This window comes from Spermophilus citellus, assembly GCF_964194105.1.
Source record: "Spermophilus citellus genome assembly, chromosome: 10".
NCBI lineage: Eukaryota > Metazoa > Chordata > Mammalia > Rodentia > Sciuridae > Spermophilus > Spermophilus citellus.
Genome location: NC_138197.1, coordinates 33,644,840 through 33,663,837, shown reverse-complemented (window position 1 = coordinate 33,663,837; position 18,998 = coordinate 33,644,840). Strand labels below are relative to the sequence as shown.

Sequence of the window (18,998 nt, the reverse complement as noted above, 5' to 3'; positions counted from 1 at the left end):
TATTGGGAACCCCGGCACTCTATTGTTTTGTTTCCCTTGTCGGGGATAGAACTGTACCGCTTCCTTCCCCGTCTGAAATCCCGAACTCAGCCCGGGGGTCAGTGCGGGCTTGGCTGGCGGGATTCCACCGTGTCGCAGCCACTTATCTTGCTGCTTGCTAGTTAATCCCTTCTCTGCGGTGCCACGCCTTCTGTAGCCGCGGGGCAGGCCGCACGAATCAGACAGCCTGGATCTCAGGGGTCACACAGTTGGCTTTTGGGATCCCCGGCACTCTATGGTTTTGATTTTTTCTGCTTGCCCCTCCCCCAGCGCTGGCTAGACAGGGTTTGTTTTGGCTGCTGATGGGAGGGGGGGTTGAAGGTCAGGTGCCTCTAGTTTTCCCTTAGTCTTTATGCAGGCTCACTCTGATACTCCCTCCCCCGGAAAGTCTAGGAGAGATTTTATGCGAAATCCCCCTATGTATGGGGGCTGAGCTGAGTGACACACACCTGTTTTGTTGTTGCAATCTGTCGGAGAGTGGCAGTGGATACTTCAGCTCTCCAAGATGGTGGCCGCTGATTTCCTTAGTGGAGTGTCCCTTGTGGGAGATGGGACTGTACCGCTTCCTTCCCCGTCTGAAATCCTATTAACATATTTTAATGGGTGCATTATAATTATATACACTAGTGGGATTCACTGTTACATATTCATACATGTACATGATATGACAATATAATTTGATCAACATCAATCCTTAGTGGATTATATTTTTTCTCTGGCTCCTTAGTTGCTCTTTCTGCTTCCTGGCTATCTTGAGCTGAACACATTCCTCCACTACACCTTTCTTCTATGATGTTCTGCTCTTCTCAGGCCCAGAGCAATGGAGAAGATTGACCATGGACTGAAACCATGAACCCAAAATAACTTCTGAAGCCATGAACCCAAAGTAACCTTTTTCTACTCTAAATTGTTCTTTTCAGATATTTTGGTCACATTGAGAAAAAACCAACTCATAGAGGAGGAACTGGAAATAAAAATAGAATTAATTACTGATGAATCTAATTTGTTTTTTCCTTCAGATCCCAGGGAAAATACCATTCCTCACCAGAGTCATTTTGTTTTTTCCAAGTTGCTTCTTGCCTTGTTGCTGATACTTTTCCTGCTGAAGGAAATCTTACTGTCTGCCTCTTTTATCAGTAAGTATGCCAACTAAGTCAGTTAGCAATGCCTGCCTTTCATGAATAGTTTCATTCATTAGAAACTGACATTTCACAATGATCCAGGCATTTGAAAAATAAATTTTCTATTAGTGAGGGGACGTGGGTTAGAGTTTCTGAGAATTTATTAAGAATTTTTGCTTTTGCAAAAATCATGGAGTTTATGTTCACTAAGAGAATTTGAAGAGTAGATTTGTGTGTATGGGTTGATGTTACATAATAAAATCTATGGGTCATCAGTTTTATATTAGATTCTTTGTGAGGACACATCTATATTTCCTTAATAGCATTTATAGGCTAGTGTTATTTGACTTCACAGACACTTATATTTTTGGATGAGCAGGTGGACATCAAGGGGATGGAAGAAATGTTCCAGGAAGAGTTCCCCAGGGAATTTACTTCTAATAATTTCTGTCTGTCCCATTCTGAGATCTCTGGAATATATGGATTTATGCATATGTTATATTTCAAAGTTTATCAAGCTTTCTAAAGTCACAAAACTTAGCATATATTTAGGTAGATATTTGATTTATTAATTTGGACATTTGGTAAGTTACAATGGCTATACATATTGTTTGATAGGCACCATGTTAAAGAACCCAGAAATAGCACAGCCACTGGTCTCAAGATATTAATAGAATAGTCAAAATAATCAGGATTTACAACATGAGATGGGAAGTATTGTGCAGGTAAGAAGTGAGCACAGGAAGTTGAGATAGGTTTCCTGAAGGAGGAGACATCTACCCCTGTTACTACCAAATGACATAGATATATTTTATGTATGTCATTATAACATGGAAGAATTTTGGGGAAATATAAACATGCCTGATTTGGAAAATATAGTGTGATGTGAAAAACTTTGAAATGAAGTTGTAGGTGGCAGACTGAATTAAGATCATGAAGAAGGTCATATACTATTATAAAAAAATTTGATTTTTTCCCTAAAGGTTATATGATAAGATATCCTATGCTACTGAATAAACAAGCCTAAAACAGTGAATTGAAATAGCTATTTATTTAGCTCATGAATCTGTGGCTTGGCAATTTAGACTGGTCTCAGTTGGGAGTTTCCTTTGGTCTTAGCTGAACTCACTCATGCATATGATGTTGGGGACCAATCACAGGCAACTTGGATTCTGAAGCAGACCATGTGAGCTGGAAAGAAAGGAGAAACTTTACCACATTTCTCTTATTATTCATCAGGATAGCGTGGGTTTGTTCTACAGAATGAAATCTATGGAACATCAGTTCTATTAGATGATGTGTGAGAACACATCTGTATTTTCTTAATAGCATTTATATGGCTAGTCTTATTTGACTTCACAGACACTGATATTTTGGATGAGCCACTTTCAGATTTCCATGACAGAGGGTGAAAAGAAACAAGGCACGTTAAAGTTTGAATTTGGAACTATCCTGGTAGCTTTTGCACATTCTATTGGCCAAATGGAGTCTTAAAGGCAGTTCATATTCTATTGGTGAAGAAAGAGACCCTACTTCTTGATTGAAAAGGGGTGTAAATATAAGAAGGGTGGAACAGAGGCCAGTTTTGCAGTGTGTCAGTGATGTGGAGCCATTGCAGAATTTTGGGCAGGATTTGACATAATCAAATTTGACTTAAGGAGGCATGCTTTTACTGAGGTGTGGAAATGGATTTAGGAGGACAAAGGTGAAGGTAAGAGAAGTGTTATTTTTTAGAAAATGAATAGAAGTAGACAGCATTGTGTTAAGTGAGATAAACCAGACTGAGAATGTCATTGGTTGTGTGTCTTCTGTCATATATGATAATTTGGGAACAAAAAGAGGAAAAGGGGTCAGATCTCATGAAAATTGAGGGAAAAGTAGTAGAATAGAGGCAGGAGACCAGGGTGACAGAAGAAGGAAGGGATTGGGGACATACTGGGGAATGAAAATGACCAAACAATGTTATGTGCATGTATGACTATGTAACAGTGCATCCTATTATTATGTATAATTATAGTGCACCAAATAGATGCTAATTCATCCTCCCATTGGAAAACATTGAGAGCCTCATTTAAGGATAGTGTTAGTGAAGAAAGAGAAGACAGGTAACTTTGAAGAGTAAACAGATATAATCAAGGAGGCCAAGAATTGATGACTATTGGGGATTAAAAGACCCAGAGAAGTTAAGTGTGAATATAATATTCTGACTTTGTAAACTCAGCTGTGAAGAAGTTGTTTAAAGACGTGGGCAGTATAGTATGAATAGTGGGTTTATTTTGAGAGATGATTATTTACATTTTGGGCACAATGTGTTTACCCGCAATATACATGTCCAGTAGGAGGCATATTTGTCTGGATTTCAGGAGAGAGGTCTAGAATTTTGGAAGTCATTTACATAAAGATAGCAAGTTCCAGCATGGGGATATATGGTATCACTCCAGAAGAGAACTTTAAACTAGAAATAGGGATTAGGATAGAACTCTTGGAAATACTACATTTTTAACATGGTGATTGGAGGAAGAGAGCTGATGGAAGAGGATAAGAAGCAGCAGTAAGGAAGGTGAGGCAGGAACAGGAGGGAACACTGTATCAAGAGCTAAGGAGGAAGACTTGGGTGAATGATTGCAAGAGGCCATTAGAAAATGACTAATAAATGGTCCTAGCAAATTACTGATGATCCATTTTATGCATGGTTTAATGAAATGATGGAAGCCATAGCCCGAATGAAGTGGATCAAGGAACAAATAGGAGGTTAAAGGGAAATAGGAAATTTAATTTCTAGCAGTAGTGTTTATTAACCCAGGGCCTTGCATATTCTAGGCAAGTGCTGTGATACTGAGATACCATTGCCGCCCAGGAAATTCAATTTCTAGAGGTGGGGGTGAGTTCTAAATTGGGAGAGACACACAAAAGAGATGAAGAACAATGTCCTCTTGATCAATCTTTGGGATTTTGGAAAACATTTTTTTCTGTTCTTTAAGATCACCCAGAAATTGTTAAAATTAGCAAATTCTTCCTTCCCTCAAAGTCCCAGGTTGTTTACTTCCTTAAATAACTTCCACTCCCATCCCACAAAATTTAGCCTTTGTTTGCATCTTGGGTTAACTCTGGAAGGAGACTATGGATAACATCCTTCAGATCCCATTATTATGGAACTTTCATGTCTTCTTTCAACTCCTCATCTTTTAGCAATTCCTGGAGATACCTAATATTTCCAAAGCAGTAGGATTAGGATTCCATTGACTGAGGGGTTATGGGGAAACTTTTTCTGTTAGGCTTTGTCCAGTTGGGTAATTGGACATGTGTAGATTTTGTCCATAGAATGCAAGAAAGCAATGTAAAGAGCAATGACCTAATGCTACCAGAAAAATGATTGGTTTATGTTCTATTTTCCAGCTTTCTTTCAAAAAAATTCTCAGCTGTTTGAAGACAAAAATTATAAAAGATTTATCAAAGAAATGATTCATACAAATCTGGAGTGTGTAAGAATAAATTTAACCATGGAAGGTAAAACTTTATTTGCCTAGAATTAAGTTGCTGACTGTAGTATGTAAGATTCCCCAAATCAGTATTTATGATTTCCAGGTAGAACGCACTAAGAAGTGGAGTCTCAGTGTCATTTCTAATCTACAAGTGTACAATTTCATAGAATCTATCATTCTTTTTTTTTAGAGAGAGAGTGAGGGGGGAGAGAGAGAGAAAGAGAGAGAGAGAGAGAGAGAGAGAGAGAGAGAGAGAGAGAGAGAATTTTAATATTTTTTTATTTTTATTTTTTATTTTTTGGCAGACACAACATCTTTGTTTGTATGTGGTGCTGAGGATCAAACCTGGGCCGCACACATGCCAGATGGACATACTAGTGCTTGAGTCACTCCAGCCCCTATCATTCTTTTTAAAAATCTTTTTTTAAATTTATAGATGGACACAATATCTTTATTTATTTATTTCTGTGTGGTGTTGAGGATCGAACCTAGTGGCTCACATGTGTGAGGCAGGCGCTGTACCACTGAGCTACAGCCCCAGCCCAGAATCTAACATTCTTATATGGATATTGAATGTTGTCCATGTGAAGCTCAATTTGGCAAAAGGATATATTGTATATATATTGTATATATGTATTTCTTCAGACTGTTCTTCTTTCTGAGGTTTCTGCAAGGCTAGTGTTTTTCTCATGTCAGTCAAACAATTTGATAAAATGAAGATGAATATATTATGTTGAATGTGATTTTTTTACCTTTAAATAGAGTGTTTTAAAAACATTTTAAAAAATTTATTTATTTATTTTTTACATACATGACAATAGTGGAATGCATTACACTCATTATTACCCATTTATAGCACAATTAAAAAACATTTTTAAATTGACAGAAAAGTTGGGCAGATAATATTAAAAGATTGTATTTTAACCCTACCTTGCACACACAGTGCCCATTATTATTATCCTATTCCTAAGTAAGGACATTTGTTACGACAAATGAACCAATATTCATGAATTTTTTCCCTTTGGTAAGTAATTGAAATCAGGTTTTTACACATACTAGGCATGTCTCTATCACTAGGCCACTTCCTTAGCCCAACATTCTTTTTTTATTTTTAATATTTATTTATTTATTTATTTTTAGTTATACAGGACAGCAGAATGAATTTTGACATATAATACATACATGGAATGTACATACATCAATCATATTGTCTATTCTATTCTGCTGCCCTTCCTATCCTCCCTACTCCTCCCCTCCTCTCCCATCCTTTCTCTCTATCCAATCTAATGTGGCACACTTTTTTTTCTTTTTCTCATTACAACCTCATATATGTATTCTGTATAACAATGAGGTTCTCCTTCCATCTTCTGTGCAACTCCCCTTCTCCCTCTTTTTCCCTCCCACCTCTCTTCCCTATTTAGTGGTAGTCTTCTTCTCATGTTCTTCCTCCCTATCCCATTTTGAGTTACCCTCCTTATATCAGAGAAGACATTCGGCATTTGTTTTTTTAGGGATTGGCTAATTTCACTTAGCATAATCTGCTCTAATGCCATCCATTTGCCTGCAAATGCCATGATTTTATTATTTTTTAGTGCTGAGTAATATTCCATTGTGTATAAATGCCACATTTTAAAAATCTATTCATCTATTGAAGGGCATCTAGGTTGGTTCCACATTCTAGCTATTGTGAATTGTGCTGCTATAAACATTGATGTGGCTGTGTCCCTGTAGTATGCTCTTCTTAGGTCTTTTGGGTATAGTCCGAGAAGGGGAATAGCTGGGTCAAATGGTGGTTCCATTCCAAGCTTTCCAAGGAATCTCCAAACTGCTTTCCAAATTGGCTGCACCAATTTGCAGTCCCACTAGCAGTGTATGAGTATACCTATTCCCCCCCCCCCATCCTCACCAGCACTTATTGTTGTTTGACTTTATAATGGCTGCCATTTTTATTGGAGTGAGATGGTATCTTAGAGTAGTTTTAATTTGCATTTCTCTGATTGCTAGAGATGGTGAGCATTTTTTCCATGTATTTGTTGATTGATTGTATATCCTCTTCTGAAAAGTTTCTGTTCAAGTCCTTGGCCCATTTGTTGATTGGGTTATTTGCTTTTTTGTTGTTTAACTTTTTGAGTTCTTTGTATACTCTAGAGATTAGAGCTCTATCTGATGTTTGAGGGGTAAAAATTTGTTCCCAGGATGTAGGCTCCCTATTCACCTTGCATATTATTTCTCTTGCTGAGAAAAAACTTTTTAGTTTGAATTCGTCCCATTTGTTGATTCTTGGTTTTAACTCTTGTGCTATAGGTATAGTCTTATTAAGAAATTTGGGGCCTTCCCCCACGTGATGAAGATTAGAACCAACTTTATCTTCTATTAGATGCAGAGTCTCTGGTCTGATTCCTAGCTCCTTGATCCATTTTGAGTTGACTTTTGTACATGGTGAGAGAAAGGGATTCAATTTCATTTTGTTGCATATGGAATTCCAGCTCTCCCAGCACCATTTGTTGAAGATGCTATCCTTTCTGCATTGCATGGTTTTAGCACCTTTGTCTAATATAAGGTAGTTGTAATTTTGTGGATTTGTCTCTCCCAACATTCTTGATTTTCTCGATTTTTAACTCTTATTCTTTTCTATACTAGAATCCCTGCCATCCCTCATATTCCATTTTTTTTGTCATATCTCTTTAGTTTCCTCTTTGCTCTGATATTTCTTCAGATCTTTCTTGTTTAATTACTCTGACAACTTAGGGGAACACCATTCTATATATTATTGGTTGTCCGTGTATCTGAAGTTTTTCTAGTGCTTATAGGGAGATTATTTGTTTTTGGGAGGAAGTCACAGATAAAAAATGCTATTCATCACATTAGTTCCAGGTATATATTATCAAAGTGAATGTTGAGTATTGATGCTGAACTTGGTCACCTGAGGTAGTTTTGTCAGGTTTCTCATTGTGAAGCTACTTTTCCCTCTCCTACTCCCACACTGTACAGTTCATAAGGAGGTTGCTACGTGCAGCTAATGTTTTATGATGGAGGAGTCATGCTCCCATTTATTAGGGTGGTGTATTATGTTAGCGCTCTCCAGAGGAACAGAAGCAATATGAACATGGATATTTATTTTAAGAACTTGACTCATGGAAATGTGGGGGCTTGATAAGTCCAAAATTTGATCTGGGTAACTTTCCTGCTGAAGATTCAGGAAGGAGTGACAGGTGGAGGCCAAAGGAAGTCTGCTAAGCTTTTAAAAGGTTATTATATTTTTCAGTGATAAAATTTCCATTTTTTATATCTTCTGTTTTTTTGTTGAGTCTACTTTTTTTGTTTCTTTTTTTATTAGATTATTTATTCATCCTAATTTGTTATACATAATGGCAGAATGCAATTCATTTCATATTACACATATAGAGCACAATTTTTCAAGTCACTGATTGCACATGAAGTATTTTCACATCATTTGTGTCTTATACATGTACTTAGGGTAATGTTGTCTAACTCATTCCACAATCCTTCCTACCCCCTTGCTTCCTCCCTTCCCCTCCCTTCCATTACCCTAAAGCTCCTCCATTACCTCCAGGCTCACCCCATCCTCCTTGCCATTATGAGTCAGCATTCCTTTGTTTCTTTTTTGGGAACTGGAGATTGAACTTTGGGCTTCCAAACCCCTGAGCCACATTCCAGCCCTTTTTATTTTTTATTTTGACACAGGGATTTTCTAAGTTACTTAGAGCTTTTCCTTTGTTTCAAGATTGTTTGAATCTTTTTGTTGAAGCATTTTTATCATGGTTGCTTTAAAATCTTTGTTAGATAATTCTAACATTTTTGTTATCTGGGTTTTTTTGGAGTCTATTGTCATTTTTTTATTAAAATTGAGAACTTACTGGTCCTTGGTATGATTAATTATTTTGTGATGAAATTTGGATATTTTTATTTTGATGTTATGGAATCTAGGTTTTATGTAAATATTATATTTTAGCTGTTCTTTTTCCTGATACCAATCCACCAGGAGAAAGGGGCCCTGACACATTATCACTTGATTAAGGCAACTTGGCTCCTTGGCAACTGAGGAAAGGGGTCTCCTTGTTATATCTGGGTGAATATGAGAATTGCAGTTTTCATGCTGTTTCCCTTGGTCTGTAAATTTAATAACACACACACTTTAAAAATACATTTTCATATAACGTACCTATTTGCCTTTCTTGTCTATAAAGGAAAAGTCTGGAGCTGTTGCCCAAAGAATTGGAAGTCATTTAGTTCCAGTTGCTACTTTTTTTCTACTGATGCAAAATCTTGGAATTCGAGTCAGGAGAACTGCTCTAGAATGGAGGCTCACCTGGTGGTGATCAACAGCAAGGAAGAGCAGGTACTTTCTAAGAGACAATGGAGTCATGAGCCTGTCTGACTTTTGTACTTGTCTTTGCTAAGAAGGGATATTGATGCTGTGACAGAAGACTTTCTGTAAGACAGATAGGAGAGAGAGGCTCTCTCAGCCTTCCCTTTCCACACCTTGTACCTTCTTCAGTGTAACTAACTTACCCCCAGGGAAATTGTGGCATTCAACATGTAGGACCTGGGTGTTTAGTGAAAGGATGAAAATGTTTCTGCCTACAACAGCAGTTGGTTATTTCAATATACAACTGTTTTCTCAATTATCAACTGCTAAACAGAAAGAAGAATTAACTTGAATAGGCAAAGTTAAATCATAAGGGGTTTCACAATCAGCAATCAGGAATTAAATTTTAAGAATTTGTGAAATGCTGGTGTTGTAGTGCATGCTTGTAATCCCAGGGGCTTGGGAGGCTGAGACAGGAGGATCTCAAGTTCAAAGCAATCCTTTGCAATGTAGCAAGGAATTAAGCAATTTAGGAAGACTCTGTCCCTAATTGAAATATAAAAAAAGGGTGGAGGATGTTGCTCAGTGGTTATGCACTCCTGGGTTCAATTTCTGTTACAAAAAAATTTCATGATGTTATGAAAGGGAGATGATTCAATTTGTAACAATTTTCTTATGCAAAACTTTGAAGAATGTTCTCTCAGTGAAGAAAAGAGGGAATTTGAATTTGAGATGGAAATTCATTATGATTGTAGATAGGAATTGCTTCCATATTTAATAAAATTAAGGCTCACAGATGATGTCCTTGATCCTTGTGTGCTCAAAGATGTGCAGTTCTGAGGTCCCCATCTGGTTATTCCTGAACCATCTCCTTTTGTTTTCATTTCTGTACGATCACAAAGAGTTCAATTGTAAAATCACAATGTACCTTTAAATATGTATAATTATTAGTTGTGAGTAAAATCTTTGAAAAATATAAATAAGATGGAAATGTTAACTATGCCAATTTGATCATTATGCACTGTGTATGTGTCAAAATATCATGTTATCTGATAGATTTTACAATTAAATAATAAATAAGAAATAAAGCATGAAAAATTTTTTAAAAATATTTTTATTGGTGAATTATATTTATACATGAGAATGGACTTCATTCTGTTATATTAATACCAGTACATAGCATGATTTGGCAAATAAAAAAAAAACAACTTGGTTCAGGCTGAGTATCTAAAGCCTATGACTTCTTTTCCTTTTCTTTTCCTTTAGGATTTCCTCACTCAGAATATGGACAAAACTGCTGCTTATTTTGTGGGGCTATCAGATCCAGGGGGTCAAGGACACTGGCAATGGGTTGATGAGACCCCATACAACCAAAGTGCCACGTGAGTAGAGAATTAGATAAAGGAATCCTGGGTCCTGGGTCATGCAGGAAGTTTAGAGTGTTCCAGCATCAGTTCTGAAACTAAATCAGCTCACTCTTTTTTTATTTTTTTAAAGAGAGAGTGAGAGAGGAGAGAGAGAGAGAGAGAGACACACACAGAGAGAGAGAGAGAGAGAGAGAGAGAGAGAGAGAGAATTTTTAATATTTATTTTTTAGTTCTCGGCGGACACAACATCTTTGTTGGTATGTGGTGCTGAGGATCGAACCCGGGCCGCACGCATGCCAGGCGAGCACGCTACCGCTTGAGCCACATCCCCAGCCCTAAATCAGCTCACTCTTGTCCTGTTGCACACACAGTTAATCAATTTTATTACCTCATGAAATTATCACAGAACCCTAGGAGGCACACATTATTTTTCCTATTATAGAACTGAGGAAATTGAGTTTGGAGAGTATAGATAGTTCAGCTAAGGTCACCCAACAACAGTCTTTAGAATGGGTGGATTCTACTTTGCTTTTAAAAACTCTATTTATTCTCTGTAATAAAAATTCATGTTTTTAAAGATCATTATGGATTATTGTGATTTATATTTCTCATAAAGCAAAAATCCTACATTTGGATACTGTTACAATATCTCATATTTATGTAATCTTTAAAGGCATTTAAATATATTAGTATACTTCTACCTTTGATCCTTATATCTTCTTTGTGAAATATATAGTGCTGTTACTCTGGTCCAGCTTTTAGATGGGCAAACTGAAAATTTAAGAAATTAAATTATTTGACCTAGAAAACAGAAATAAGTAGAAGATCTAGAGATTTAACTAGTTCTTCAGACTTCAAAATCATCCCATTAAAAAGGGAAAAAACCCCTATTTTGAATCATGGGACCATGGTGACTTCTCTTCATCATATAAGAAATCCCCATGGATTGACAGTCTCCTGGCAACAGGGCCTATGTTTAGAGGAGAGCCTGTGGGTAACTTTTGGTCAAATGCTTAGTGCAATAAGGTATGAGAAAATACGAGTGACGAGGGCACAGTTTTCAAGATAAATGCCAGAGGTGTTGGTGGAGGAGAAACTGCATGAGAATTTGGGAAGGTTGGTCTGGGCATATCTGACCCTGACTTCTACAAAGTTCCACCCCAGCTTCTGGCTCCATAACTGACTCTAACCCCTTTCAAAGCAGTCTTGGAAGAATAACTTCATCGTTTTTCTCTGTTTCAGATTCTGGCATCCAGGTGAGCCAAGTCATAGTGAAGAGCATTGTGTAATAGTAAATCATCCTTCTACATCATCGAAATGGGGCTGGAATGACATACTTTGTAAAAATCATCATCGATCAGTTTGTGAAATTATGAATTTCTACTTATGAATCAACACTTTTCATGGACATGTTTTTGGATTTGCATTCATTATTCTAGAGCTAGCTCATAAATTCTTCTTTATAAAAGACATTCCATAGACTTTTAGGTATGTGGTCAACTATTCCACTTTTGAGGGAATGTTAGTGTTGCATATGGAATTTATCAGTTTACTTCCTACAGAGCACCTAATACGATAATTGTAGGGGATTTTACTTAATGTACAATGAATTTACTCCATATTATTTCTGTACCATAATAATGGTACAGAATTTTCAAAAGATACATTTTACTCAAAATGCCTTTGACTGCCTCAGTAAAGAGAGTAATTGAACAGGAGTGAAATATTTTATCCTGTGTCTAGGCAGTGCTGGAACTCTTCTCTTCACTCTACCTTGTGTTGTCTAAGTGTGTTTCGGTGTCTTTTACTTATTTTTCTCTAGAGCATCTTTACATCAATGTGTGTGAACAGGTTTTATGTGAGTTTTGTGTTTAAAGAGTGATATAGAATCAGAAACCATCCTATTGATCACTAATCACTGCAAAGGATTGTAAGAAGTAATACAATAGTTATGGTTTTAAGCCACTAAGGTTTTGGGTAGAATGTTCAGTACTGGGCAGAATACTTTTACTTTCACGAGATTATCATTTTGTAGAAATGATAATGTTGAATTAAGCTATCTGATTTCTCTGAGGGTGGAGATCTGCTGACATCTGACAACCCTCCAGAGCCCTTTGGATGTAAATTTTATTCAGATGATTTTAACAATGAAACATGGATTATGTTACAGTTTAGATATGAGGTGTCTCCCAAAAGCTCATGTGTGTGACAGTGAAAGAAAGTTTAGAGTTGAAATGATTGGGCTATGAGAGCCTTTAGCCAATCAGGGCATTAATCCCCTGATAGGGACTAAATAAATGGTAACTGAAGGCATGTAGGGTGTGGTTGAAGAGGTGAGTCACTGAGAGTGTGCCTTTGAGGTGGGTATTTTGTTGTGGTGGGAGGATTATGTTTTTTTTCTCTGTCTCTGCTTCCTGATGGGCTTATCCTGAGCCACTTTCCTCCTCTACACCTTTCTGCTCTGATGGTCTATTTTACTTCAGGCCCAGAGCAATGGGAAATGGCCATCTATGGACTGATACCTTTGAAAGCATGAGCCCCAGATGAACTTTTTCTCTTCAAAAATACTTTTTTTCATGTATTTTGGTCACAGTAGCAAAAAAGGTGACTAAAACAGATTACAAGTCCTTTCTTTTCCTACATGGAAATCATCAGTAGTGCATACTTGTTGGGGATGAGCTCAATGACTCAAGGACAGAAGAAATAATGAGGCACAGTTCAGCTGTATTAAAGCAATTGTTCAGTATAAAGTTTTAATGAAATATTGTGTAATAAAATTTTGGATGAAATGCTTTGGAGCAGTTAAAAATGTTGTAAATGGAGTTTTTAAAATGAGAAACCTGCTTTGAGGATTGTGGCTCATGTTTGCTGTCTGTTCATCCCTTTCCCTCAAAAACAATATTTCAATATTATTTAAAGTCACACTTTCCTTCTTGAAGCTCCTGTGACTCGGATGCTGTGAGTGAATATGGATTAATCCAAGTCAACAACACAATCATACTAGTGGTTGGTTTAGGAATAGCATGAATTGTTAGTTCTGCTAAGAAACTGCTTCTTCCTCTTCTCAGAGGAATCAAGGAGAATCTCCCTCTCCTAATGAAAACTAAAGGTCCTGTTTACAACTGACAGTTTTGTAACAATGAGGGGAACTAGCTTTCAAATGATAGCAACACTATCAGGCTAGATGGGCAGCGTAGAGCCATGGGAAAAACTTGGTTATTTAAGTTCTTTGTGTTAGGTCGGTGGTGGCAACTTGGTGGCCACTTAGAACAAAGCAGCCTGTGTGGGAAAAGAACATCAATCAGGTGCCGTAGAAAATGCCTGTCAATCAGCCAGGTCTCCTGACTAATGCCTGTCAATCAGCAGGACCCTCTGGCTAATCCTGGAGTTCAGCCAACTCCCCTTACCAACTCCAATGGGGCAAGGGACACTAGAAACACCTTTTCCTGTCCCAGGTCCTTCCCTTCCTGCTGTAAGCCCCATAAAAGTCCAGTCCTGTCGAGCTTCCACATGGCTTATCCTCTGACCCTTCTCCTGTCTCCTCTGTGGGTCTGATCGAGTTCTGTCCAGGAGTGATATCTCAATAAAGCCTTATTCAGCGCTCCTTTTAAATCTGCCTCCTTTGGTTGCTGCCAATCTAGCCTGATCTGACATTTTGTGGGTCACTGAATTGACTATTTTCACAGCATAGCCTACTGTGAAGTTTTCTTGTGAAGACTAATCAATTTGTAATTATTTGTCAGATTAAGTCCTGATGGATTTAAGAAAATATATTACTTTTAGTGACTAGATTTTATTGAGCTATAGTTTACATAAGTAAAAGGCACACAGTTTCAGAGTATAGTTCCATGATTTTGTAAAGTGCATGCAAACCTGTAACCACCATGATTATCTAGCATTGCCCAATGTTCCTTATCTTAACTGTATGAATGCAGTGTTCTGATTCCTGCTTTTCAAATTCCATATTAAACAGATAATAAAGTTTGCTTTTTCTTTTTACTTTCTTTATCTCAATATGTTTGTGAAATTCTCCTAAGTTTTTTTGTATTTTTTCATTGGTAGATTAAATTTTTTTATGGAATTGTGTTTCATTGTAACATGATATGTTTATCTGATTTGCTGCTGGGTAAGCTTTGAATTCTTTCTATATCTTATCTATTGTGAATAAAGCTTCTTCTTTTACATGCCTTTTTGTGTAACTCTGCATTTATTTTTCTTAGAAATGTGCCTGGGGATGGAATGTATTTACACCAGAGTATTATAGAGAATAGTATTACTGCCCTAAAATTTCTCTGTGTTTCATTTATTATCTTTTTCTTCCTGACAACTCCTGGAATTTACTGATTTTTATGTTTTTGTCTTTTACAGATTGTCATAAGTTGGGACTTACACAGATTTTTCGAATGTCTTCTTACCATTAGTAATGTGCATTTAAGATACCTCCATTTTATTTTATGGCCTGTTGACATTTCTTTTTATTGCAGAAAATATTCTACCACACTTTATTCATCCATTGAAGTACATGTTGATTGCTTCTTATGTTTGACACTTAGGAATGAAGTTTTTATTTGGCCTCTTGTGTGGGTTTTTGTGTGGACGTGTTTTCAATTCATTTGTGTTAACACCTAGGAACACTCTTGTTGACTTGGGTGTTAAGACTAAGAACTGTCTTCCAAAGTGGCTATCATTTTGCATTTAACCAGCCAGGAATCAAAGTGTTCCTATTGTTACATTTCCTTGCCAGCATTTGGAATTGACAGTGTTTGGATCTTGTCTATTAATATGTGTGCTGTGGTGTCTAATTTTTAAAATGTTTTCCTCCCTATCAATTAAACAATGTAAACTCCTTGATTGTAGTGACTTTGATTTGTTCACTGTTGAGTCCTCAGACACAACACAGTATGTGGCCCCAAGTTGTCACTCAATAAGTATTGATTGAAAGAGAAAATGAACGTCTCTGCAGGAGTGGTAAAGAGTTGTCCATCTCTGTCTGGGTAAATTTCACACAGAGTAACATGTTAGAAAATTTATCAAGTTTGGAAATTTAAGCTAAATCCTACATTCTAGCTTTTGTCAATAATGAAGTCCAGACATCCGCTGCCTGCTCTTCCACCTCCGCAGAGCCATGGCGCCAGCCAGCCAGCCCAGGCCCTGGACCGCCCGTAGAGCAACAGCTTGCTCCAGGATCTGACTGAGGCCTTGAAGGAGGCCACCAAGGAGGTGCACGCCCAGGCAGAGAATGCCGAGTTCATGAGGATCCACAAGAGGGGTCAGGTGACCCAAAAGGGCTTCAAGCTGGTGATGGCATCCCTGTACCATATCTACGTGGCCCTGGAGGAGGAGATGGAGTGCAGCAAGGACAACCCTGTCTTTGCCCCACTGTACTTCCCTGGGGAGCTGCACCGCAGGGCCGTGCTGGAGCAGGACATGGCCTTCTGGTACTGGTCGAGCCGGCAGGAGGCAGTCCCCTACACGCAGCCACATGCTGCTAGGTGGACTGGCTTGCGCAGGTGGGACACAGGGAGCAGGAGCTGCTGGTGGCCCACACCTATACCTGCTACCTGGGCGACCTATCTGGGGGCCAGGTCCTCAAGAAGATTACACAGAAGGCCCTGGACCGCAGTCTGGCTGGGCACAAAATCAGGAGCCACTCACAGCCTTGTAGATTCAAACAGCAATTTTTTATTCCCAAACTCTCACCGGCACTCTACATGCATGTTCTGGGGAAAATCCACTACTCCACCCGGGCTCTGCATCCCAAAATACTCTCTGAATCCCTCCAGAATGGTGGGCGCCTGAGGCAGCAGGATACGCCCTATTCCCAGCAGGGTCCACCTTGAACCTGGAACCACCCTAAACCCAAGGAGCGGGATACTCCCTAATCCCAGGGGGATACACCCTAAACCTGGACCCACCCTAATCCAGCAGGATCCTCCCTAAACCCGGATCCACCCTGGTCCTTGAGCAGGGTCACCTTTCTCAAACATTCATGCAATGTCACTGCAAATGACCTGGGTCCAAGGCAAGCCCATTTTCACAATGGAGAGACCTCCCTCTAAGCAACATGGGGTAGGCTGACAAGAAAATTGCCATGCGTCATTCCTACTTAGCTATGGCTCTCAGCAAGCTCTGGAGAGGGCCTGGCCTTCTTCACCTTCCCCAACATCGACAGCACCACCAAGTTCAAGCAGCTCTATCGCTCCTGCATAAACACTCTGGAGATGACCCCCCAGGTCAGGCAGAGGGTCACCGAAGAGGCCAAGAATGTGTCCCTGCTCAACATTCAGCTGTTTGAGGAGTTGCAGGAGCTGCTGAACCAGGACCCTGAGGACCAGCACCCCTCATAGGCAGCAGGCCTTTGCCACCGTGCCAGCAGCCGGCTGCAAGGTGAGGGCTTCCTGGGCTCCCATTGAAAGGGACGAACTGCTGGGGTCCTGCCCTAGCCGGGTCCAGGGAGTCCTGAAATTGGCTTCGGTGAAAAGGATGAGACAGGAGTCTTCAGTTTATATTTTTCTAGGATGTGATCTTTAGTTATCAATTATTAGGGTACAGAATCATTAATAAAATGCATCACTAATTAAAAAAAATGAAGTCCAAGTGTGATGTCTGTCATATGCATACATCTATTTGGTTAGGGAAAAGGGAAGAGAGGGGTATTATTTATTGGCTCCCTAAAGCCACAATCACAAGTTCCATAAAAGATGAAATAAGTAGAAATTTTTATTTAAAAAAATTTAAACTAGACTTATGTTAAACTGATACATACATCACCAAATTGTGCATATTATGGGTTACTATGTAAGGTTTCAGTATATGTATGCATAGTATAGTGTCAAGTTAAAATACCTGCCTCTTCAAACATTTATCAGTTCTTTATGTAAAAAACTGTCAAAATCCTTTTTTAAAAAAATTTAAAACAATTGTTTTTTAGTTGTAGACAGATTCAATACCTTTATTTTAATTATTGTTATGTGGAACTGAGGATTGAACCCTGTGCATCACACATGGTAGGCAAGAGCTCTACTACTGAGCCACAACCCCAGACCTCAAAAATTTTTTTCTAGTTTATTTTTATTGATGCGTTATAATCTAGGGCACAAAGTAGTGTCTGCTTTCCAGATCAGAGCTGTGCTGCAGATGTTAGTAGAGGGGCAGCCTGACAAGTAAAGATGCTGCAGACTTCCCAGCAGAAACCTGAGAACACTATATGTATACATTCCCCTATTCAGTATCCCAGATTCATGAGGTAAAATGTTTTTATAGCAAGTCCTATGAAAATTGTTTTTCAGAAGTAGCATTACCCAATCTGTCCTAAAGGCGCATGCATCAGTGACAGATAGTAGGAATTTACTTCATTGTAATACTAAAATCTCCATGCAGGGAAAACCTGAAGGCTCATTTCCATAACATGGAAAGTATAATGAAGCATGTTGTCAGACTTCCTTGTGCAGGAAAGTCCCCACCCACGTTTGTGATGATGTCTTCTTTGAACCAAGTCATGCATTCCCTGCCAAATAAACTGCAGCTTGCTCTGGCAGCCAGGAGGGCTTTGGGAGCAATTCCCCATTTGCAAACAAATTGGTTCCATATCATCACTGTTCTTGGAGTTATGTTCTGCCTGGATTCTCACCAAGAGGTGGATCCATTAAGTTGGGTCACAGTCATTGTTCAAGGAACTGGAGGAATTGTGATGCTGTGTGTAGAGGGGTGCTGCCACAGCCCACCATTTCTAAGCTCTGGGTTCTTGCTGCTTATGGGGAAGGTGCAGAATGCAAAAGCTGGGCAGGTGGCAACTACAGATCCTCAGCTTCACTGAAGGGCTTCAAGCTAGCCTTGTGCCACAACCTTGGGGATGTGCATTCATTTCTCCTGCTCACCTTCTGAACCCAGGCCCAGGGTTTACTGCTGCAGCTTCTATAGTAACTGGGCCACCTGAAAGATGGTTTCTGTTGCAAGGACAGTACCCTGCAGCAGCATTCCCATACCTCTTCCTGGAGACCAGCCTCTTTCTCCAAGAACAGGACCAGAATTGAGCTTTGGGGCTCTGGTTCTACTTTGGGCTGTTGTTGCCCACACAACCCTCCATTCAGGGAACTGTCTCTGGAAGGACAGATCATTGGCAGGACTGGTCATTTTCAAAGGGCACAGGTCCTGGAACCTTCAAACTTAGCAACAGTGTCTGAAGGATCTTCATTATGCCTCCATGTGCTCTGGTTTGTCCAGGTTTCGAAGCCTAATTTTTAAAAAGTCAGTTATTGAATATTCCCAGTTATTTTATCCTTTAATTCTAAATTTCCTTCAAAAATATCAGTTTTAATCAACAAATTAATTAGGCATATTAATAGGATTCACTGAGATATTTTCTTAACCCATTTTCATATCCATACCTCCTCTTCCACTCCCTCCATCCCAGCAGACTTCCCAGTTGCTACTAATCACAATTTTACATTCAGGTAAACTTTTCACATATTTTGTTTTAATAGGAGAGAAAAGAAGATACTTTCTATGTCTGTTTTTTTTTTTTTTTTGGTTGCCATGATTTTCTCCAGCTCCATTTTTTTTGTTGAAAATGACAGGAATTTTTTTCTTTTTAATGAGTGAATAATACTCTATTGTGTATATATACCATATTTTCTTCATTCCATCTGTTGGTTAATGG

At 38.7% G+C, this 18,998-nt stretch overlaps 1 protein-coding gene and 1 pseudogene across 2 annotated transcripts in view; both read left to right on the top strand.

Moving 5' to 3' along the window:
• Nucleotides 1-12,015, top strand: part of LOC308658004 (C-type lectin domain family 4 member A-like) — a 29,533-nt gene extending 17,518 nt beyond the window's left edge. Inside the window, exons 3-7 of the mRNA XM_081310378.1 lie at nucleotides 1,059-1,175; nucleotides 4,557-4,667; nucleotides 8,851-9,002; nucleotides 10,239-10,354; nucleotides 11,582-12,015. Coding sequence (XP_081166504.1) covers nucleotides 1,059-1,175; nucleotides 4,557-4,667; nucleotides 8,851-9,002; nucleotides 10,239-10,354; nucleotides 11,582-11,729 — 644 coding nt within the window. The 3' untranslated portion in view covers nucleotides 11,730-12,015. The remainder of the gene's footprint in view (nucleotides 1-1,058; nucleotides 1,176-4,556; nucleotides 4,668-8,850; nucleotides 9,003-10,238; nucleotides 10,355-11,581) is intronic.
• Nucleotides 12,016-15,286: 3,271 nt separating this feature from the next.
• On the top strand, nucleotides 15,287-16,686 carry LOC308658160 (heme oxygenase 1-like; annotated as a pseudogene). Its single transcript has 3 exons — nucleotides 15,287-15,307; nucleotides 15,524-15,961; nucleotides 16,463-16,686. The product of its transcript is annotated as a heme oxygenase 1-like (transcript).
• Nucleotides 16,687-18,998: the final 2,312 nt, after the last annotated feature.